Genomic DNA, 24070 nt, shown 5'->3' with positions numbered 1-24070 from the left:
CGCCCACCCCACCCACCCACACACACACACACACACACACACACACACACACACACACACACACACACACACACACACACACACACACACGCCTTTCTTGGTGTGAAACTGATACAAGGGAAACATCAGTCTGATAATGAGAGGAGTACCCTGCAGTTTTGTAATCATCCCAAGATGAAAACTGTTTTCTTCAAATTGTGTTGAAAGCCTTAATATCGTTTTGGTGTTTCAGACCACGAAGCTTTTGCTTTATTTTTTTTCTTTTTTCTTGTTATTCAGAGCTTATGTTTGAGGCTTTTGTAAATCTCCCAGCGTTCAGCTCTCATGTAGGAACGTATGGACTATGGATAAACATTCCCCACGGCCCCTCCTCTGTGATGCCCTCCGGCTCTGGCTGCAGAGGGAAGATTGCGTTCTTCCTCCGTTTGCCTCGTGAAATAAGGACTACAAGGCTGCGTCAAGCCTTGTTTTTTATTTATTTTTTTCCTCCCGGATCCTTTATGCTATCGTCATGTGTAATATGGCTGTATTGCTGTAATCCACCTAATCCTATTGTTGAGTCTGCACCCCCACGTAAACACAAACACAAACACACACACAGCAGTGTGTCGCTGTCACCTGAAGCACGGTGGAAATCCTCCTGCTAATCCCACCTGGACCGCACGCGGCGCGGCCTCGCGGGCAGCTGAGCACACGAGCGGCAATGCGGTCGGTCGCAAACCCAACGGCCAGCGGCTCGGCCTATCAGAGCGCACCTGCTGTGCCTGTGAAGGAGGCCGGCCGGAAGCTGCTGCCTGAGCGTGAATGTTTTTCCACCTTTCGTCATCGCTCGTTGCATGTACGGGGCTTAGCAAGCCCAGCCGGCGTGGGCGGACATTTTGGACAGAGTCAGTCGTTCCCACCTGGGCGGGAAGGTTATTTTCTTTTTCTTTTATTTATTTATTTATTTATTTATTTTTTAACCTCAGAGTGGCCAGCTTTCTGTTACTCCTATCTCTGTTTGACACAGTAGGGGCTCCCCCACTTCCTGTATCGGTTCCCTGCACTTTGTCAGCCGGTACAGCGGTACAATGGGCCGACAGCGCTTTTCAAAGGTTTTCAATAATTATAAAGCATAAGTTAAAAATAGCTTATTGAATATGAGTTGACATAATCGTCTTTCTGATTGGCTGCCGGTCAAATTTATCAAGAAGCTTTGCTTCACAAGCGAGCATAGCAAGGCTAACTAAAATCAATCATCCATGCTAAACGAATCTGAATGAAGGTTTGGGACAATTGAAATAATCACTTTTTGCGATGTCATAACCTTTTAATTCAATATTTACTAGGTGTGATAAATCAACACATAATGATAGACCAGTGTAAAGTGTCACATTGTTCTCAGAACGTTGGGCATTTATTATATTTTTAAAATCCTGTAATTATTTAAGCTTGCTCTTGATAGCTGATCTGTGAAAGTACACCAGACTTCTTGGATTTTTATTTGCAAAAAAAAAATAAATAAATAAATTGAAATGCATAATTTCTTGTCCTTTTATTTTCAATTATCCACTACTCTGTATTGGCCTATTCCATAAAACCCCAGTGGATGCATTGCAGCTTGTGATGGTTACGTTACAAAATGTGAATAATTGGTCCAAATTCTTTTTGCAAGGTGCTTTCAGCTTTGCCAATCTTCCTATAAAAAAAAAAACAACCCAACAAAAAAGCGAATGTTTAGTTTAATGTGGATAAAAAACGATCCGTGACAGTTTATGTGAGCGTACTTGGAGTCCAGTGACATATATACGACGGCTCTGTTCTTTTTCATCTGCGCCAGTCCCAGTAAACAGCTCCTGAGATAAACTCTATATCTCCCCTCCCAGCTATCAGAGGAAAAATACAATGAACGACCAGCCTCTTCCATACAACAGTGCACTAGCTGATGAAGAGCGGATGATAACGGGTTGAAATATTTCATTGGTCAAGCCTCAACATTCCTTTTAAAGAAATGAAGAAGGGAGACAGTCAGCCAGAGCGACAGGAGACAACAGAAGAGCTGTCGTTGGATGGAAGTCTGCATAGTGGATGATATCTGCATAGTGGCTGCATGCGACTGTGACTTTCAAACAGCATAGCAGATGAAATGTTGCTGGCATTGAGACAGAAGCAGAATTACAAAGACGAGGGAACAACACAGGAAGTAGACTCTCAGTAAGCTTCTGGAAAATAACAATGTGTGCCTATCCAATATGGGACATCTTTTGCTTTGTTTTCCTTCACATACACTCACCGGGCACTTTGTAAGGTTCAAATAGCCAACACCGGTTTGGAAGCTCTTGTGCCTCCAGAAATATCTTAATTCTTTATGGCACACTTTCTCCAGCGGCTCAGAAATGTTCCACATTTACATGATATTTGTTAGCTGTGTATCCATAATGGGAATCTCCTGTTCCGCCTCATCACAAAGTGCTCTAATGGAATGAGACGTGGTGACTGGGGAGGCCCGATGGAGGACAACTATCAGGTTCAACATACTAGTTTGATGTGATTTCAACCTTGCGACATCCAGCTATCTCCTGATGGAAGAATCCAAGAGAATACGGGTGTTGATGAAGTGATGGACATGGTCACCAACAATAATCAGATTGGAGATTAAAACCAAATTCGTGGATGGCTTTATGCTTTTCATGTTTTTTTTTGTTTTGTTTTGTTTTTTTTTTAACCAAACTCTGACCCTATGTTAGGGAATCTGATAAGAGTCCGGTTTGAGAGGGCAGTGTAATTATTAACTTCGGTTTTCTGTACATAGCTGCTGTTGTGTGAGATGCTGCACCGCTTCCCTCCACTCCCCTCACTTTTTCTCTTTTACATACCAAGCCACCCACCAACTCACTTGCATCTTTGAGAGGTTAACGCCAAACCTACTGTGCACCTGTATGGTACTTAACCCATCTCACTATTCATAGACAATCTCTTAGCTGGATTATCTTTGACAATTTGGCCGGATTGTCAGAATGTCTCATCCCTCTTCCTTCTGTGAGTTAATCAGACTGAGCAGCCTGTAGGTCTCATGTCCTCCTATTCATAACTGGCTCCTGGAGCTGAACCAGTTTATGTTTTAGTGACTTGTATGAGTCCCAGGGATGTTGTTCCAATGATTTTGTACTAAGTCAACTGATAGATAGCTTTCATAATGTTAAGAACCCGGCACTAAGACTGTTTTACTACTATTGAAGAACCATGAGTTAATAAGAGGATGTTCACACTTTTGTATTTTTCAACAATAGTAACAATAGATTTTATTTAAAATGCCCTTCATATCTTGAGATGTGCACAAAGTTATATGCTTCTTTAATTTATACAATCTAGTATGGGTCAGAACAGCCTGATTCAATAGGGTTGGAAAATAATAAAAACACATTTACCTACTACCTATCTATTTCTGATAGATTGGTTCACCTGAAGGATGCAAGGTGGAGCATTTTGACAGAAGAGGCCCCCAGTGTGGTCTTTGGCAGCTGCAGCTCATTTACTTCTGATGCTACGCCACATGTCTTGGTAGTAACAAGTGTTGTTTTAGACGCGGTTCCATTACTATTATCTTTTGAGATTGATTTCTTTAGCTACGAGAGACGGTGGTCCATTGAAATTCCCAGTAGACCATCATTTACTGAAATACTCCCAACGCATCTGTTACCAACAACCATGTCACATTGAAAGTTACTTCAATCTACCTTCTTCCTAATTGCACTAAATTACCACAAAAAAAGCAAAAACTGGACATTCTTAAATGTCACTACATTAGTGACCTTTAAGAACATATGTACATGATGAATGAATGCGTGTTTTTGCATGTGTTAAGTCAGACAGTCATTCTTGCGTGCTCCGGTGGGAAATCTCCTGAGACGGCCTTGATGCAGGCATATGCTGAAAGGTCTGATTGTGTAAAAATAATTCATGGCTGTATCTGTATTAATGTGTCCCTGATTGAAAGTGCATGTGCTTGCATACATGATACAAGAACAGCGTGTTCTTGTATCAGCGTGTGCGTCTCCTCGGCCTGCTGGGGGCCCTTGAACCCTAAAGGCATGAACAGCCAGCTGCCGTCTCTCAGTTCCCAAGCATCCCTGCACACTGCTGCTGCTGCATGGCAGTCGCAGGGCCTGAGCGCCCAGAGCCCCGGAGCAGACATCTGGAGGTTATCTGTCTGACAAACAGGCATAGCAACACAATAAACGTGTTCTCCCTGCCAATTCTCTGTTCGGCATGTCTTCTTTTATGTTTTTATTTTTTTGCTACTGAAGAGCCATCAGCTGAATCAGATCACAGTGAAAGTCTTCAGTAAGAAGAACGTCCCTCGCGAGATCCTTTAGCAACAGGCAAGACGAGGGAAAAAAGAGAAAAAGTTTCCAACACTGAAATCAAACGGTGACAGAAAAATGTTTTAAAGTTGTTGATACTGTTTTCCTGTCGAGACCCTCCGCTTTCCATCGTAGTCTCTAAACGCGGTCTAAAAGTTTGCCGTTCAGAGCACTTTTGCTGCGGCTCCATTTCCGATGACCGACAGACCCCGGGGTCCCGCGTTCCAGCCCAACAACCGTTGTCGTAATCTACCCCGAACAGGAGAGGCTGCTTGGGTGGAGCGCAGTGGAAAATGCTAATTGGATGAGCACTCAAACCTGTTTGGGCAAACCGGCGGACTCCAAACTCATCAGTGCATAACCGAAGGGGGCTCTGATCTGGTGGAGGCGGCAAACAGCCGAGCCATGAAATCAGCCCGAGTTGGAGAGCTCTCCACGAGAGGAACCTACCTGCACGAGGTGTGATAGCCCGAGTACATAAACACAGCGCGAAGGGCTTTCAGCCAAAGATGCTTCACACTTCAAATGCTGGAAAATTAAATGCTAAAAAAAAAAATCACCTAGTGGTACACATTCAAAGTATGCTAATTTCTGCTTCTGAAACAACTGGGAGATATTGAGTCGGTTATTAAAAGCAAATTAGTTCCCTCTCACTGCTGCTGCACAGCAAAACACGCACAGCAAGAGAAACATACATTATGGAGCAAAAGCCAGTTCATTCAGAGAGCTAAGTGTATCATGGTTTGTAAGAGGAAACCAAGTCATCCCAAATCTGAAGAATTAATGTCTGAATACCATGTAGGGTAATACAGAAACATGGGTTTGTAGTTTAAGCTTAATGTCTGGCGTCGTAAAGTCAAAGCCACACATATGGCAAAACAAACAAACAAACAAAAAAATCAAATTATAGGCAAACCTTAACAAGCAAACACTGTTTTGACAATCACAATGCCTTAAAGAAGTCTTCATACTCCTTAAAAACCTATTGGGTTACATTAGAGGCGTGGACAGTAATGGCCAAGCTTTGCTTCAGATTCCCATTTAGATTTGGTCTAAATGACTTGATCATTCGACCAATAAATATGGTTTGATCTAAACTATTCCACTAAAGCTCTAATCGTATGTATAAAGGGTCAATGCCCCACTGGATGGAAACCCCTAAAAAAATCTGTTTGTGTTTTTTACATATAAAATCATATATATATAAAATTCAACAGCATATGAATACTTTGCCAAAGTTTTGCATCCTGCAAAGCACCGTATGCATGTCGGTCCAAAACCGTTCTGCCGAAACTGAAGGTGAAGCTAAGTTAGAGCTCTTCAAGCAATGCTCACCAAAACTCTATTTTTGAAAGTAGGAAAATTCTTTAAAATGTTGACTTATGTAAAAATGAAAACCCTTTCTTTATAAAAAATATAATTTTTGTTTTTTAGAAAATAGACTACAGAGTTTGTAGCAGAGAATATATATATATATATATATATATATATATATATATATATATATATATATATATATATATATATATATATATATAGTTTTTGGTTTCCATATGTAATGTAATGATATCGAGTTTTATTAATCAATGAGGAAAGCGCTGATGAGAGTTCAATGTAAAACCGAATGAAAACATAAAGAAAATACAAAATATACCCAAGCACAGCGACAAGTATTGGAAGTTTGGGAGCTTAAATACTGATAAAGATGTGATTGTGACACAATCACCAGATGGGTACAATCAAGAGAATGAATAGACCAATAAGTGGTCAGAGTTAAATACAAAAAATACCAGATAAGTCAAAATTCAAGACTCAAAATGCAGAAGTCCCCATCCATTGGATCAAATTAGTTATTTCCTATAATATCTTATTATCACTTTTATGAGCAAATTTGTAGTTCAGCCTTACTTTAGCTATTAACCAACAAAAAAAAAAATCTGTTGAAAGCGACGTGAGAACACGTAAACACCACGGCGGCGAAAAGAACTGATGCGCCTTACATGCACAAACTCATTTTCAGCTATTGATGTCATCAAAAACAACACCTTTCCCTCCGCCCCACCCAGCCTCTCTCAATTATTGAATCTTTCTCTTGCTCCGCAATGTGTGAAACATAATTATACAGTGAAACTACATCACCTGGTCTTTGCAGACTCTACCAGAGTGGAACATTAGCTCAATCAATGTCAATTATTTCCCAGTCTCCATTATTGCGCCCGCAGGAGTGGGCAGAATTATAATCCTCTTCCTCTCTCTCTCTCCTTCTCTCTGCGACTGCTTCAGTTACACGAGTCCCGGCCGGGCTTTTCGTCATGATTAGAAACGTGAGGGAACATTTCGCCCAATGGCTTTCAACAAGTAGTCCGGGAATCGAATGACAAGGGATTTGTCACTCAGCGCAGGGCTTGGTGGGATTGAGACGCCTCTAACTGAGGCTGTGTTTACTTAGCATGGTGGCGGGTTTAGGCTAGGAACAGAAAAATGAAGAAAAGTATTCTTGCAGTTCAACTCATTACAGATATAAGACGACAAAAAAACAAAAATCCATTTCAGAACATTTACGGTGTTTATGAATGGAGCGTGATTGTGATAATGAAGGACGAAACAGTCCAATTTCAAAAAAGCTCAAGTATTCAAAGAAAATCTCTGCAAAATTTCAATATGGAGTAGTTTTGATTTTTTTTTTTCCACCACGTTCATCTTTTCTGAATCTTTCAACGGGAATCGGTATTCTGTGGCTTAACTTTCTGATTAAGCACTCAATCAGGAAGACGCTTTCATCGTTCCTTCACAAAATGAATCGCATCCAATCAGGGTCACAAGTCTGCTCCTCAAATCCACACTCTTTTACAAAATTTTTTCAATCAAATTTAATTAAGTTTAACTTTCATCAAATGTAAGTAATTAAGGCTGGAGACTTAAACAGAGATCTGTAATCACCGTTTGCTGGCTCATTAGAAAGAAGAAGCTTTGAGTGCCAGTCACCGTAACGCTCGCAACCTGTCGCTCCGGCTTTTAAAAGGAACGAGACGATGAAACGACGGTGTTGAACGAAAATTAATTGTGAGGCGGCTCTCCAAAGCATAGCACACCGCTTTTCTCTAAAAAACCCCCCAAAAAAACAGCAGGTGTTTATTGGAAAAAGGAAAAATATATATACGACGCTAAATCTTTTGTAAGGATCTTGTAACATCTATTAACAGTTTCTCAGCAAATCCCAACTCAAAGACATGTAGAACATTCAGAGGTGTGACAACATGTTTGCAGAAGAGTCTAGACCTCTGAGTCTAGACCTTTTGTAAAAGCATCATATTCACTGTCACAGTTCAGCCTTCTTTAGATAACACCTTCCATCCGTTACATTGAAGCACGGCCGTCCTTCTTGGATTTTCTTGACTTGTCCACCAATCGTTCCACATGATTATTTATTCTAAGATTGCGACTTAAGATTTGAAATAGCAGAGTGACTTTCCTAAGAGCAGAGAGCAACATTCAGTTTACTGCATACCATTTTGGACTCAGTGCTGGGTAATATGAGCTTTCTCGTGCTAACAAACAGACTTTCAAGGCTCTTTGATGACGACAATGATGTGATCCAGAACGCTGCTGCTCGAGTTCCCACTAAAACCAGAACATCTCCCCAGTTCTAAAGTCCCTGCACTGGCTCTACTACATTCAGAGAATAAACTTTAAAATACTGTGGTTAGTTTACAAATCACTGAATGTCTTGGCACCAAAATACATTAAAGATCTACTGTTGTTCTATCAACCTTCCAGACCTCCCAGGTCTTCTGGTTCTGGTTCTGCTCTGCTCTGCTTTGCATCCCCCAGAACCAGACCCAGAGAAGCAGCATTCAGCTTCTACGAACCACAAACCTGGAACAAACCTCTGGAAAACTGTAAAGCAGTTTAGTCTAAATCTAGGTTAAAAAGACTAGATTATTAGGCTAAAAATTTTGGAGTTGTTTTTGAAACATTAGAAATGACAAATGAATGGTCTGAAACATTCGTTTGTACCTCTCTCCATCAGCCTGATAAATGGCAGGCTAGCAGGGCCTATGCAGACTAGCAGGAGGCCCAGATGGTGATTAAGAGTGGCATGTAGAGGATGTATTGTATGTGTATAGAAACGGTTTTGGGGATTGTACTGCTGATCTGACGTTTGTGTTTTAATGTATTTTTACTATTATGTCTTTATGGCTATTGTCTTTTTTTGGATGTGCTGTAGTTTTGCTCCTGCTTCCTAGACAAATTTCTCTAACGGGAGACTAATAAATTATCTTATCGACATCTTAATGTAATCTCACTAGACAAATTGTAATTGTTGACTGTGTTCTATGACTTTGTATTTTCTGTGATTTTATGATGTAAAGCACTTTCAACTGACTTGCTGTGTTATATAAATAAACTCAATTGATTAATTGATTGATCATTCCTCATCTTCAATCTGCTTCCAGTCATGGTTCAATAAACATTATTGTAAGCCGTGTTTGACCATAGAAGGCCACATGGGTTTCCTACAGGTCTAAAAGACGCTGTCACTTTGTGAAAAGGAGACAATTTACACCTACACAAAAGATAAATTACACCAACAAATAGACAAATATCAAGTCAACAGTTATGCTACCATTGCCCATTGTACCTTTGTCAGCGGTAGAGGGTGAAGATGTCCGGCAAGGGCCAGCTTCACGGTGGTCTCCCAGATGTGCGGGTCGTGCAGTCCCCGCGCTGTCACCATGAACTGGACGGGCTCGGAGAGGTTGGCTACTTCCTGCTCCGTGTACACACTCCCGTCGGGTCTCACGCTGAAGTTGGGGTCGCTGCTGACAAAGCCCACCTCTCTGCTGTGTTGGCAATCCTCAAACTTCACTGCAGAGGCAGACAGAGAGAGAGAGAGAGAGCGGAGGTACATGATGAGAAAGAGGCGACGAGCTGAGATTTACTCCGCAAGGTGTTCGCAAATCCTTGACACATCTGGCAGGCTTAAGATTAAACCGCATCCATCAAGACATATCTTGAAATATCTCATCCCTTGTGCTGTCACTTCAGATTCGCCGCTTTGACGTTTTTGGGCAAAACAGACTGCTTATCTCCTCCTGAACACAGAGAGAAACCTAATACTTTTTCCCCATATAACTCCTTTTTTTTTCCTCCAAGTTGGACACAGAGGTAGAAAATGCTATTTTCCCCAGCTCCCCAGGGAGAGCATGAAGAGATGGTCAAGAAGCACATTAGGGTGAGTGACCAGATACAGCACAATGCGCATGTAGGTCTGGAATGACATTTCTGAAGGTTCTGCTTCACTGACCCAAAAGAAAGGGGAGCTGTAAGGAATCTCGCGTTTGCATGCGCTCACACAAATTGCTATTTCTGTAACCAGATGTCCGGATGTGAAGGTGTTTCCTGCCTTTCCACTTCACATATGAGTGATCGGCTGGGAGAGAGGCGCAGATGAAGTCGGTGCGCAGAAATATGCCACTGCAGCACACAAAGCACCAGAGAGAACCGACCGTCTCAGACAGAAACTCCTTTCATTCTGTTACAGGATTTAATCAACTCTCTGCTTCATTCTTTTTTTACACGCTTCACAGCACAACTTCGACATCGACGCGCCAAATGACTGATTGGTATTTTCAACATGCCTGATACAAACAAACAAACAACAACAACAAAAAAGGCACATTCTGTCCCTTGTTTCTTTCTACCCCCAAGAAATGTGGATGCACATGCTCTGATGTTATCTGACGAACTCTGGCTGCTGATAACAAGACAAATTGATTTCATAAATCACCCTGGGAAACACGCCGCCCGTTATGAGCTGCGGCAGCATGATTTCTCAAAAATCCGGCGTGAAGAATTCTGCATGGCAAGCATTTTATCAAGCCATCTATTTAATTTATTGCTCAGCTTCCTATCAAAAGGCAGCTCCAAAAACAACAGGCTAATAAAGGCGAGGCTTTGCATCCCACATACGAGGCTGCTTGTTTTCAGCCGCTGAGTAATTGGAGGCGTAATGGCGACGGATGGTAAATACAGTTCCCAGGATGTGTGCATCTGTTTGCGAGTTCGCAATCCGTATTTTTATTTAAAGGAGTGAAAACAGACACACACACCAACATGTTTGCATTTCTATCTTTGAGGTGACTTTCCGTTGACGCCCATTAATTTCTACAGCCTAAACCTTACCCCTATTCTAACCCTCACCAAAACTCAATTCGCACCTTAATCCTAAATCTGACCCCCGACCTAAAAACGGGGATTCCCCTTGTGGGGACCAGGCTTCGGTCCCCACAATGTAGTATGTCTCAGTAAAATGTTCCCCACAAGGTATTATAAACAAATGTACACACACGCAGACAAGCAGTGTCTCTTTGGCTGTTGATGGCGTTTGAAATCATCGCTTTGTTTTTGGGATCAAACATCGGTAACAGGGGTTGAGAATGAATGGATGTGACAGTATAGCGATCAGACATAATAAAACCACCAATAGTATGTTGGTTCAACTTTTCCTGCCAAAACCAATCCTGATCATCTAATGAGAGATGCTCTATTAGACTGAAATATTGGTAAGTTGTAGTCCAAACACCTTCTGATCCTTGAACCATTTGCCAACTTTTTGTTATCAAACTACTAAACCAATAGTTTAGTAGTTACCAGCCACAAGGGATTACAGCTTTAATTAAATGGTCAGAAATGCTTAGATAGGCAAAATGACAATAACATCCGTATAAATTGACATGACCCAATGTTTTTTTTCTACCAGAACCGGCACTAACCTCTTGGGTAATTTGAGAAACTCGTGCTTGTTTATTAGGCAGAATGACAATGAGAGACCTGTGACCTCTGACCACTTTTTATGAATATTGATCACCTCAGTCAAAAAAATGCACCAACCCAATCATTTAGTCACGTGGCCCTTTTTGAACTCTCTCAAATCTTTACACTTGGCCATTTTCTCTATTTCTAAATTACCAAGATTGATGACACAACATCACTCTTGTTGACAGGTTCCACAATGACGGCATAATCAGCAATACTCTGCTCCACTTGTCAGTGGTCATAATGTTACGGCTGATTGCTGCGTGACAGAACTGCTTGAATTGTCCAGAGATTAATTGTGATGGCGGACATGTATTATGCAAATGACTTCAATTAGCTTGAACTGAGCGAGCTAATTGTTGTCACTTAGACAGGTCTCTTGTGGTGCAGCTGGAGAAGCAAGGCTTAAGGACACAAACGTGGCTTAGGAATACGTGTGTGTCTGTGTGTGTGTGTCTTCTGGGTGTAGGTGCACACAGACAGTGTGAGAAAGTACTTCCCTAGCAGATGAATGTATTACTCCAAGTGTTAATGCTTAAACTTGAACCGGCTGCCTTTGGAGCTGTAGCGGTGCCAGTTGGCATGGGAACACTCGGGTGGTCCTTGAGACCCTAGCGGTGCAAAATAGTGTCAGTGGAATATCTTTGGTTCTTAAAAGGGCAGCCGAGTTAACACTCAGTTTACCAGTCAACGCCTGCCGGTGTGAATCCACTCTGGACTCAAATCATAACCCAAAACTTCATGTGTGTAAGACCGAGAATAGAGATATAGTCACAAATGACTCCGTGTTCATTAAACCACAGCACATTTTAATAAGGTGGTGGGATCTGAAAGCTGATCCAGAAGCAAAATAGGTTTGTGTGTCAAAGTATCTGAGAACTAAAGAGACTTGAGTGTCGAAGTCAGAAGACGGGGGAGACAGACGCAGCAGACAGTCGATGTTTAACAAAATAAATCAGATGAGCCACAGTGGGAACCATTTTCAGAGCTAACAAAAACAATTATATGTTTCAAAAAGAAAGAGTCGAGATCGATTGTGACAACTGGTAATCAAATGCAGCTTAACCGACTAACAACAGTGCGACAAGCTCTGCAAAAGCCAGGGGGTTTGGAAACTGACTGCTCTGGACTACCGAGTGCGTTGACACAATGCCAAGAGGGAAGAATAGTAGCAGTGACCTTAGGGAAACAATTACTGCTGCTATTCAATCTGGAAATGGATAAAAAGGTGTTTCAGAGCCTCTGTATTCGAAGCTTATCATTCTACAGATAGAAAGGTAATTCATAACAACCCTAACCCTTTCTATTAATAGCCCTAACCCTAGTCCTGCTCCACTGAAAAGTATGAGCAAAATGCAATGAATATACAACAAACTATATCTGTGACCCCATCTAGAGACGATCACTTTGACTCGACGTCCAGTCGGACACTTTTCACCTTTTAATAAACTACCATGAAAAAAGCTGTTCTGATAAAACTTTATTAGAAGGAGTGTGAATAAGACTGGCATCACACTGACACAAACGTAGCATCTGTTATGAACAAGAAGGAGTTTTCATGAATGTTTACGACTGTTGTCATTTGGTATCATCTTGTAAATTCTGACACTTTTAATGCAACATTGACACATTTAATGGACTTTTAATGCAACTTTGCATTAAAAGTGTCATTATTTGCCGAATGACGCTTCATGATGACAGCTGTACTCATTCATGAAGACTCCTTCATGTTCATGATAGATGTTACGTTATGTTTATGACAGTCTTTTTATTTCTAATAAATAATATGGAGCTAGTTAGCAAGCGAAGTTATAACCTGGCTGCTTGCAGCATTTTAAAGACCTGATTGATGTGAACGCAGAATCATGTCACATGACTATCATCAGCAAAGGCATTTCTTAAATGACAAGCTTGTTCAATTTGACAGTCTGCTGTTTACATGCATCGATGCGTTCAATGACAGGATGTAGACATGGATTTCCTATTACTCTATTTGGCATGTTGTTCTCCTCCTTTTGAAGTTGGGCTCTAGCCCCCCGGACCCACCAACTCTGTGTTAGCGAAGCAACTTCCCTCCCTCTGTCCTCCAGGGAAGTATGTCCCAGCAAAGGTTGGGCTCTGCAACACCTGGAGTAATCGCAAAATAACCAACAGCGAGATCTCAGACTCCACAGGTCTCAGAATGTGACCGACAGCCGTGTGATTTGAAAAAGACTCAAAAGGTACACTTTGTTTTGAAGGGTTGAAGGCAGCAATTCTCTTCTCGGTACAGATAACGACAGCACGAGTTCGATTTGCACCTGAACGAGCGACAAGACGTCCTCGCGTACTTTGGAAAGACAACAGCGAGGCAGACAGTTTTGCCTAAAATGCAGATCATCATGTTTGGAGAAACTCTCATAGCGAGTGTGAAGCACGGCGACGACTGGGGCTCGGTGTGCAGTCACAGAACAAAAACGCTGCGGGCCGAATTCTTCTAAAGCCGATTTTGAGGCTCCTGGAATAAAAACCTGCATCACCAATGAACTGAAGCAATATGACCACAAGTCATAGAGGAAATCATGACTCAATTAAAAATAGATGCTCTTATAACCTGTATCTAATCAAAGGGGATGCTTGGTTTTGAACTGCTCTGACTGTGCAGAAACCTTTGTCTTTATCATCTGATGGTAAATTTCTTGCAGCTATTGTCCATTAGAGCATATTTCATCTTGGGTGAGCGAAGTACGGCTTGTTCTTATGAACAAAAACTCAAACTTCAAATGATTAAATGCAAACCCGGCCATCGGCTGCGTTCTCAGCTCTCAACACAAACCACGATACATCCACATTTCTTCCTCTGTCAGAAAACCAAACATGTTCAAAACGGTCCCAGTGATTACTGGCTTTGAACTTCAGCACTTCGTTATCTTATCAAGAGCACCGAACGCAGAAGAACAAGAAAGATCTGTCAGATTTTTTACATTTGATTAGTTATTAATACATCATATAGAAACATCACAAACAACATTAGACTTTGATGCCAGATAAGCAAAAATAAACACTTAAGATATTTCTAGTTCTCAGGTATAACACATAGTCAAAGGCTAGGAATAATATTTTGAAGGTAGAGGTACAGCCCCAAAAATTGGAATCTTGTGTTAAAGTGCAATATTTCTTGGAAGCCATCTCAGAAAGTGAAGTTTAAATATCACATAGAATCATCGCATTGGTAAGCTTCAGATGAATTGGACATGTTCAGATTAATACGATCTGAACATGAATCCTTTCCTTAACTCATAAATGGACATCATGAGGTAAACTCTATTTTTGTTTTATGTTTTTGTACCTTTTGACTTTTATTGTACTGGAAAAACTCAGATATGAAACAACCAACAAAAACACCACAATATATTAAAGATCTGCAAAAGTACAAAATGTCAAACTAAGAAAGTTTAACAGGACAGCCCAAAATCGAGTTCTCTCTCTCTCGAAGAAGAAGAAAACTTCAGCAGTTTCTGATAAATAGCTTCTGACAGATTTTTTGACATTATTTGTAAGCACCTCACCAGCTCTGAAAATGGTCTACTCTGAGTCTTAATCCCACAGAAATACTTCTACACCCCAATAACGCTGATGTCAGTGAACCCTGGCTGGGAAAAATGTACAAAGCAAAGACATCGTTTGTGGCATTTCAGCATTTCTGACCAAGTCTGGTAACGACCGGTGAAGCTACAAATTGTCCGATTCCATCTGGGTTTGGTTTGCATCTCTAGTTTAGCGTGTCTTTGAAATATCCACAATTTTGCTAAGCGACAGACTTTTACATAGATTTGTGAGCGGCTAAGTATTCACTGACTACTGGGATAGCTGTCTGCTGAACAAGACTGATCCATCACTGGAAAGGGACGGGCAGATGGTAGCTGTCAGTTTGGAGCAGATTTTAAGCGTTTTTATCTCGTGTTGACCGGTGACGTAAATGCGCAACTTCTTTTTTTCTCTTTAAGCAAAATAGCATCAGACATCTCTCATTTTGAACCTTGGAGAGCAGATGGATTCAATTACCGACCATCGGCAACGACAGGCTGAAATATGACAATTAATAAATCTGAACTTAGCTTTTCAGCTTGCATAAAATTGTTTTTGGTTCGTTCGTGTTCTCTTAAGGCAACTCAAAGTGCTGCACAAAGCTCAGTTCCGACTCCCTACAAGTCTCCTGATCTCACCTATCGGATTCCTTTCAGCTCATGTGAAAATAAGTAAGAAAAGAAAACCTCCTATGTGTGTGAACCATGTTGGCACCTTTCTTGTCAATTCTTTTGTCCTGAAACAAAGAAAGAAAAAGTCTACCATGTTCGGTGTCTGGCTTCGTCTCCCCCTGGAAGCTTCGTTCAACGCGAGTGTGTTTGTGTGTGTTTTTGGTTTTGTTTTTTCGTGCGAGTGTGTGTCCTCTATATTTTTTGCTGCACTCTGCTATCCACAGAGATGTTTGGCGGGCTGCTGAGGCCGATGTCATTCTGCTTGGCTGCTCTTCTCTGGACTTGTACGGCGCAGAAAATGCTGTCCAACAGAGCGGCTGGTGGAGCTCAGACACGGCTAAAACCAGGGCAGGCGAGCAGAAACAGCCATCGACCGTGACGTTCCACTCTTGTCGGTGCGCACACACACACACACACACACACACACACACACACACACACACACACACACACACACACACACACACACACACACACACACACACACACACGCACGCACGCACACGCACGCAATATATGCAATTACTTCCAGTCTTTGTCTTCTCGTGCTCGCAGATCAGTGACAAAACCCAGGAGGAATCCAAGCCTTTGCTTTTACGGGTACGTTACGTGTGCATAATGCATGTGGCAGGCCACTCTGCACAACCTTCTCCACGCATCAGCAGAAAGCAGACCACCCTCCGCGGGACGCCCACCTCGTGTTTACCTGTCAGGAGCGAACGGCTCTGCTCTTCCCCACCTCTCTCTCTCTCTCTGCTCTCCCAGAGATCCGTCACTTTTCTCCTCCTCCGTCCTCGTGCCATTCAGCCTGATCCTCCCCTCGTTCTTTATCTGGCCTCCTGCCAGAACTCAACGCGACACAAACTTGGACAGTTTTCGTGACCCAGAAGTGTCAGGACTTCAGCGGTCGATTAAAGATGTGTAGATATTCCGGTGGACATATTTAATAAATTGGAGTATTATAGGTACCCGATGAGTCTCGTTTGTCAGATTAGATGCACCTTTTGAAAATAACCTTTAAGCAGGTGTTAAACACACTTTTCATCAAGCCCATGTTTCTGTTTTTAACCTGTATTTTTATCAGTTTGATGAAATATTTTCAATTTTAAATGTCACGTTTTCGTAAATCGTCAATTATCTGAAATAAATGCTCTCAAACATCCATCTGAGGTTGTGACCGAGTCCCTAAAATAAATGGGCTTTTCAACAACATTAAAATATTTTGAATGGGTTTGTATGTACAGAACACAAATGGACCTTTTATTGGAGCAGCAGGGGAAAGAAATACACAACTTCATGTTTAAATAATTGAATTCACAAGCACCTTACTATCCCCAAAAATCCCTTAAAAAAACGCAACTGACAAATTTAGTAAATTTTACACTCAACATTTCAAACGTGATCAAATATTTCTAGGAACTTGTAATGAAGTCGTCCGCAGCAGTTTCCCTGCGGTACAAATATGGCGCCACGCCACCAGGCTGGACGAGAGCCCATTTTTATTTTGCCAACAAAGCAAAAAAAAAAAAAAGTGTCTTGTTATAAAACCAGAGGGTCACTGAGTCTCCAAAGCAACCATTAGACACTTTCCTGCATGACAATGAACTGGCTATTTTAGGACGAGGCCCAAAAAACCCCCAAAAATCTGTCTGACCACTGCACATGTGAAAGTCATTTAAATGCTACTGGGTTCTCACTCGAGCTGAAATGATTTATTCAGATGGGACTCTGAATGCCTGTTGTTAAGTACGATGGAGGATCTGTGATGCTGTGTTGTTATGGCATCATACTCACTTTGAAATACCAGTTTTCTGACGTTCAACTCAAAACTGGTCATTGTTGGGTCTTTTGGCAGCACAACACAGACAGAAATGGATCAACATTCTTCGATTGCCATCCCCAGATCTAAACCCTACAGAAAACCAGTGGGCTGAAGATGGACGAAGCAATCGTTAATTATTCGCTTTAAAAATGAGCGTTCACACGTCTCTCCCAGGAGCTCCAGCAAACGAGTATCGACATCGTGGAAATAGGCCAGCGTACAAACATATAGCTCAATTTGTCCAGAAAGTCCAACGTCACCCGTCCATTCGGCCGTACTGTTACCAGGTTATCGGCTTTTCACCTCCTGATGAAAAGCCGCAGCCCTCTGAGATTTTTCAAATTTAGTTTGAAAAATGTGTTAAAAACTACTCAGATATAATCATCAACGGTTCATGTGTGTGTGTGTGCGTGTGTGTGTGTGTGTGCCAGTGATTAAACCTCTATGCGTGTGTTTGTCGGTGTCGTGTGACTATAAAGTAACTTGCAGTGTTAAGATTTTCGGTTTTATTTTATGGCTGCAGCTCATCAAATTGTCCCCTTTTTAAGTAATAAACCAGGTTTATTATCATTAAAAGTGTTATTTTCCCAAGAATCACAGTCATAAAGTAGACCCGCTGCATTGACGGTTGCTTTTTGCAGACATTTGCAAGGTGCCACACGAAACACAGCAGTCGACACGGTTCCCACAGGGAGCGTAAAAACCGAGAGAAGCAACATGAGAATCAGGTAAAACTTCCGACTCGATCCAAACTGAGCATATGGAGCCTCCTTTTGTTGAGGCGCTGCTCATCGCAGTTTGTGGCTCGATGCTAAATAAACATTCCCTCTGGTATGCCACCGCGAACATGAAGCTAAAGGGAAAAATCTACGCCACCCACTCAATTTGCAAATAACTGTTTATTTTTTTGTTTGCTTGTTTGCTTTTTTGCCAGGCTGAGGCTGACAGACAGGAGCGTGGGTCCCACTGATGAGTGAACTAAAACCGTTAGGCGGACGCAGAGAGAGAGAGAGAGTTACCCAACAAGTGCAGAACTTCAGAGCTCCATAAACAGGACTTTAGCGTTTGAATAGTAGAAAATGCAAAACTCTGATATTTTGAAACAGTAGTAAAACAAATCCATGGCAATGAAGTAGAAGGGAAGTGGTGCAGTGGTTTCTACGTTTTCTGCAAATAACGTCGAAAATCTGAGATAGCGACCTCCCATCACCATTTTATCCTCCCAAAAAAAAAAAAAAAAGTGGTGCAATTGTTTAAGAGTTTGACAGTTTATAACTTAAACTCGGCATCCACCCCAATGTTCTGTGAAGGCATATTGTTGATGGTTGGCGGACAAACAGAATCGCGAAGACGAAGGGACTCGGACTCGTCAGGCTGTGGAGGAGCTTAGAGAAGAGCGAGGCTTCAAAACAACAAGCCAGGCGTTAACGTTTTACAGATTTCTCTATAGTTCGTCATCTGAGACGGAGAACTGTTGAACAAAACTACAGATCTACCAAAATATATCAGGGACTCCACCTGTTTGCCGTACAGCATTTGCAAATTCACCGATTTCCTGTGGAATTTGCCTCCAAGCTGTTTGAAAATTCACCAGTTTTCAAATCAAATTGGTGGATTTTATTCACCAAGAGCACTCATCTGAAATATGCAACCTGGGAATCCGAACCACCAAGGCACAACCCCATTCGACACCATTGGCTGGCATTCGCAAAGCAGCCGATCGGGACGCACCGCTCTTTTTCCTTGTTGCTGATTGGCTGATCCAGGAAAGTTTCTACTGCGCTCATTGATGAAAGTGGGGAGGTATGAGCAGGGAAAAGATGTCAACAGAAAAACTGCTCATGCCCGGTGTAAATACGACGCTTTGTTGAAATGGAAGCAAAATAAAGTTTCCCCCCTTCAGCAAAGCTTTGTAGGCGCGGCGCCCTAGAAACACGTGGTCTGGTCTTCTGGTCAACAGAAAGAAAATGCTGCGTGGGAGAAAACTGACACCCAGAACACAAAAGGTCTGCTGTGAATAATGGCGGCAACAGCATCTTGCGGCAAAGATGCTTTTATATAGCAGGACAAGGAAGCGGGTCGAACCTGACAGAGGTTGCTAAGACTGGGTCAGAGAGGTTTACAACCAGCGACACTGCCACCCAAACATACACCCAGAAGTACAATGCAAAAGTTCAGAACAAAGAAATCTCCTGGGTGAAACGGTCCAAATGCACATCTAAGATTTTTTTGAATTTATTTTTTTGTAAGAAATTTTAAAAGTCATGCATCATCATTTTTTTTACCTCCCAATAATGCAGCAGTCGGTGTTGGTCATTCACCCGAGAAAAGATACAAATGTGAAAAGAAATCAAAGGGTGCTGAAGCATTTGTGAACCACTGCAGGCGCCACAGCCTCTCTGCTAGAGCTGGGCCACGTAGCACAATATAAACATTTCATTTCAGTCGATATTGATCATTACTGAATAGATTTTGTTTTAAATAGCTCTACCTAAAATCCCCCAGAATGCTGAGCGGTTCTGGGAAGAAGTTCAATGAAACTATCCACATTCAATCAGGTACATTTCCTACTGATGTAGATCTATCTCGATATCCATCACTAGCCTGATCCACACCAGGGATTATGAAACGTTCTCCCTTTTAAGAGAAGTAAAGCCACTTTCTGCTCGAAACCATTAGACCGATAAAACGAGCGAGTCGTTCACCCGACATCCAGGTGCGGCGAGCAGAGACATTAAATCTGTGAAGCTCCTTCCAACTACGAGATGCGAGATATGAGAAACGTCGACCTCCTCCGGTGGGTCACGCGGGAACGCCGGCATGAAAGAGCCGGCGTTGGCGAGTACAGATGTGAAATCTTATTTTCTGACGTGCACTTTATCTCCATAAAAACGCTGCAATATGTGGAGTCGAACCCGAGGCGTCCCCCGTGTGCCGGTGCCTTCACATCCCTCGGAAAACTCTGTGTGAAATCCATCCCGCCGCGTCCCCCCACTGGAACGCTTGGAACTAATTCAATTTACATGCTGCTGTGTTTTCTCTTCTTCTAAAAAAACACTGCAGGTACAATGTGACTGCCCTGCAAAGATTTCCTTTCTAGAGTTCCTTCTCTAGAAATGGGGGGGATAGAAAGTGGGGGGGAGGGCACAGTTGGAAATGAATTTCTCTGCCTCTGCAGTTCTCTGTTTCAACAAAGGCCCACACACTTCCTCCTGACAGCTCGCTCTCTCAAAAAGAAACCACCGCGACTCGCGTGCATGCGCAAGCGCGAGCGTCGTTGTTGTCTCATGTGTGCAGGGGAGCAGGAGTAAGAGAGATAAAGACAGAGTGAAGGAGAAGAGGGACATCGAAGTGGGAGAGTGTGACATGAGCTCTTTGCATAGACGATTATTACAGCTGGTGCATGAGTGGATATTGGTGTCATCGTCGCTTATTTGCCTGTGTGTGTGTGTGTGTGTGTGTGTGTGTGTGTGTGTGCGAGGCTGAGGAAGCGCTGTCAAGCTGCGTTTGTGTCTGTGCTCATGTTTCATGTTTTAAACACCTCGTTCTTGTTATCTGGGGCTGCTCTCCTCTTACAGAGCTCGGTAGAAGCCTTGCCATATCTCCGGGTGCACAGCCACATTTGTGTGGCCAACACATGCGCCTCCTTTCAAGCCGCGGTTCTATCACACCTAACCTCCTTCCACACCTGCAAAGCCGTGGATGTTTAGGAGAGAGAGAAAAAAAAAAAAGAACAGCCCCTCTGGAAACAAACCCACGGCGGCTTGGAAAAGTGTTCATGCCTCTTGGATGCGGCCAGCGTTTTGCCAGGCTAAGGCTACAAACTCTGGTGTGTTGCAATGTGATTCATGGGAGGAAAACGATCGATGTTTTCCACATATAAGAAACTATCACGTGCGTTCGCATTCACATCAATCCTCTGTAGAAATGCATTTTGCTGCAGGTCCAGCTGCAGATATTTACTCTGTTTCACTCTTGCTAGCAGCATTTTTATTTTATTTTAAGTTTATTCAGACATTTATGTTTAAGTCCCTCCACAAAGTCTCAATTGAATTTGGGTCTGGACTTTGACTAGACCACTCCATTGCAGCTCTGGCTGTGTTTAGGTTTGTCTTCCTGTGGGAAGATGAACATCTGGACATTTTCAGTATTTCTTCATATAAGTTTTTCCCTTTCAGGACTGCTTTCTTCTTTCATCCACCTGCAATCCATCCCAATCAACTTCAACAATGTAGCAACCAATAATGCAATAATTGACGGTTTTTCAACAACTTTTTTGATAGTAACCGCCCCCAAAAAGTGTTATTTAGTTCCTGGCTCGGTATAGAAAAATTCATCAAGACACCATTTAATAATGTGGTGATATATGAACACGCCTGGGTTAATTGAAAATATATTTTTTTTGTTTTTTTTAAAATAATTACCTTTACTAAATCACAATTTAAGATAGTGTTTATTAAGATCGATGTGCAGCTTTTTAATTAAATAATTGTTGTGAAGATTATTTGGTTCTTTGAGCAGTTAGTGGAAAGTGCCGTGATTAATAAGTACAGCATGACTGGTGAAAAAGGAAAAAAAAAAACAAATGCTCAAAAACTACAATATTGTAATGTTGGTTTCATTACATTTCAAATGGTTAAGATTATCGTGCTGTTGGCAAAAATTCGAATATTTGCTTTCCATTACGGTCACGTCTTAGCAGTTCTCCGGCTGTGCTATATCCTGTCCGTTTACAAATGACATGTCACAGTTAACCTTTACTTTGTGTTGTCTGTCACATGAAATCCAAAGAGGGCAGATCCAATTCCTTACTCTTAAGAAAATAACAGAATATTCTATTAAGGTATGATTAAGTATAATGATTCAGTCAAGCGCTGTCTCATCGCAACACTGAGTTTCTATTCTTTGTCATCATTATTTTATACACCGTTTTGTGTTTAAAGTTGAACCTATTGGCTGATTGACGGCACAGCGAATTGACTTTTGAGTAGATTATGCGAGACGTTTTTCTTCCACTGACTCCTTCTCATTCAAAACTTCTGTTTGTCAACATGTGACATGTTCTTTATAAACTGTAAATGAATGAAATAAGCAAAAAACTCCCAGTGAAATACATGACGGTGCAAAACGGTGAACAGATTTGAAATATCTGTCACTTGCACACAAAGACAATCAAGGATTGCTGACGTAGCTGCACGTTGACTCCTCCCACCCCAAATTGTTACTATATTTTAAGAGTTTGTGATATCTTGCTCTTCTGCAATTGCCACCACTGTGGCACATCCTCGTGTCTCTCAGTACGAGTCGCTCTGCGTGTCGGTTTGAATCCCACAACGCTCCATTTGGCTGCCTCTCTTTGGAAGGAGCGGTTGGATTCCACGGCCCTCCCTCTTATCTCTGCATTAGTCTCCTCTTGGGGGCGCCGCAATGAGGCGGCTTGAGGAATGACTTGAGGAGGGAGGGGGGAAGGAAAAAAAAAAGAGGCAAGATAAAGAGGGAGAGCCGGAGCAAAGCAGAGCGGATGCAATTAAAAGACTGGGTCACAGATCGCAGTGCCAGGCGTCAGTGTGATTAATACTCCACCACTCAGCCCAGGAGCTTTTCGGATGTGTGAATGCTGACTGTGTGTGTGTGTGTGTGTTTTTGTGGTTTTGTTAACAGCTGAGAGAGCCGCAGCTAGAGGGCACCTGGGTGTCTGATTCCAGTTCATGGTGAAGCAGGTAGAGGCCGGCATGAGAGTTCAACAGCATGACAACAAAACCACACACTGACATCGTGGGGATTCCTACACACGTCTACATCCCAGAAGAGCACATGACCCAAGCTACCTGAATGACCCAAACCAAGAACTTCTGGGTTCTGGAACTCAATAAAAGGATGTATAATTTCATACATAGATCTCTCTTCTGCTTTTGTTTCCTATGTTTGGTAAAATAGTCACATCAGTAAAGTTGCCAAAAGAAAAAAACATGAATAATACATGAATAATCATGATAAATGAATAAGAATTTAAAATAATAGTGGATAAATAGCTTAAGACCAAATGCAAAAATTTTATCATATACAAATCTATTAATCTCATGTTAAATAAATACAAAATATTACTTTTTATTTAAGTATTTTATGTCAGCTGGAGTTATGCAGAACAGATCTGATCGTTGCTATGGAAACGATCAGAAGCAAGACGTTGAGGCTGAAGTCCAGTGAGGTCACTGATGAGGTCACTGATGAGGTCATAGATGACATTTACATCACAATAGATCAAAGAGGTTCTGATCCTTAAATGATTGAATCTGAAAGCATCAGCCAGATGAAGATACTGGAGCATCAGAGTAGAGCATCATCATTACACAGCAGTCATGTTTGGCCTAGCTAAAGCATTCGTCCCTTTTCTCATCCCCCTCGGTTGGGGAATTGGCTATGCGGTCACCACCAGCATGCAGAAGCTTACGGACCAGTACTTTTCCGGGAAGGATTCGAAAGAAAACGCCGATCAACGTGGAGAGGAGGATTTGCTCTGGAAGGGTCCAACACCCACTTCCACAGAACAGACCGACCCGGAGGGGGAGGTTTGTCGTGAAGCGGGTGTGAGTGGGACCTCGGCCTCTATCCCCTCAAGGACCGTCCGTACAGAGGACGACACCACTGCCTCTGAGCAAACCTGCCCGGCTGGGGAGGTTTGCTCAGAGCAGACAACGGTGTGGTGGACTCCGTACCAGACAGTCCTGAGGGGGTTCCGACTGTCGACGAACAAACTGACCCGGCCGGGGAAGTTTGTTCAGAGACGGCGGAACATGAGGGCGAGGGCGCGGTTGTAGAGAAGTCTCCCCGGCTGGGGAAGACTTGTC

General features: G+C 42.3%; 1 protein-coding gene across 4 annotated transcripts in view; it reads right to left on the bottom strand.

Annotated features, from left to right (window-relative positions):
* cdh4 (cadherin 4, type 1, R-cadherin (retinal)) overlaps positions 1–24070 on the bottom strand; it is a 266478-nt gene that overhangs the window by 88407 nt on the left and 154001 nt on the right. For 3 of the 4 annotated variants that reach the window (XM_055026953.1, XM_055026954.1, XM_055026955.1), the window contains one exon: positions 8986–9212. In XM_055026953.1, the coding sequence (XP_054882928.1) occupies positions 8986–9212 (227 nt within the window). Of the gene's footprint in view, positions 1–618; positions 628–8985; positions 9213–24070 lie in introns of those variants that run through there. The other variant, XM_055026956.1, reaches the window with a different exon arrangement.

This window comes from Poeciliopsis prolifica, unplaced genomic scaffold (genome assembly GCF_027474105.1).
Source record: "Poeciliopsis prolifica strain line A6 unplaced genomic scaffold, Auburn_PproV2 SCAFFOLD003, whole genome shotgun sequence".
Classification (NCBI taxonomy): Eukaryota; Metazoa; Chordata; class Actinopteri; order Cyprinodontiformes; family Poeciliidae; genus Poeciliopsis; species Poeciliopsis prolifica.
Note: the sequence above shows the minus strand (reverse complement) of the source record. Positions and strands in the feature narration are given on the sequence as shown.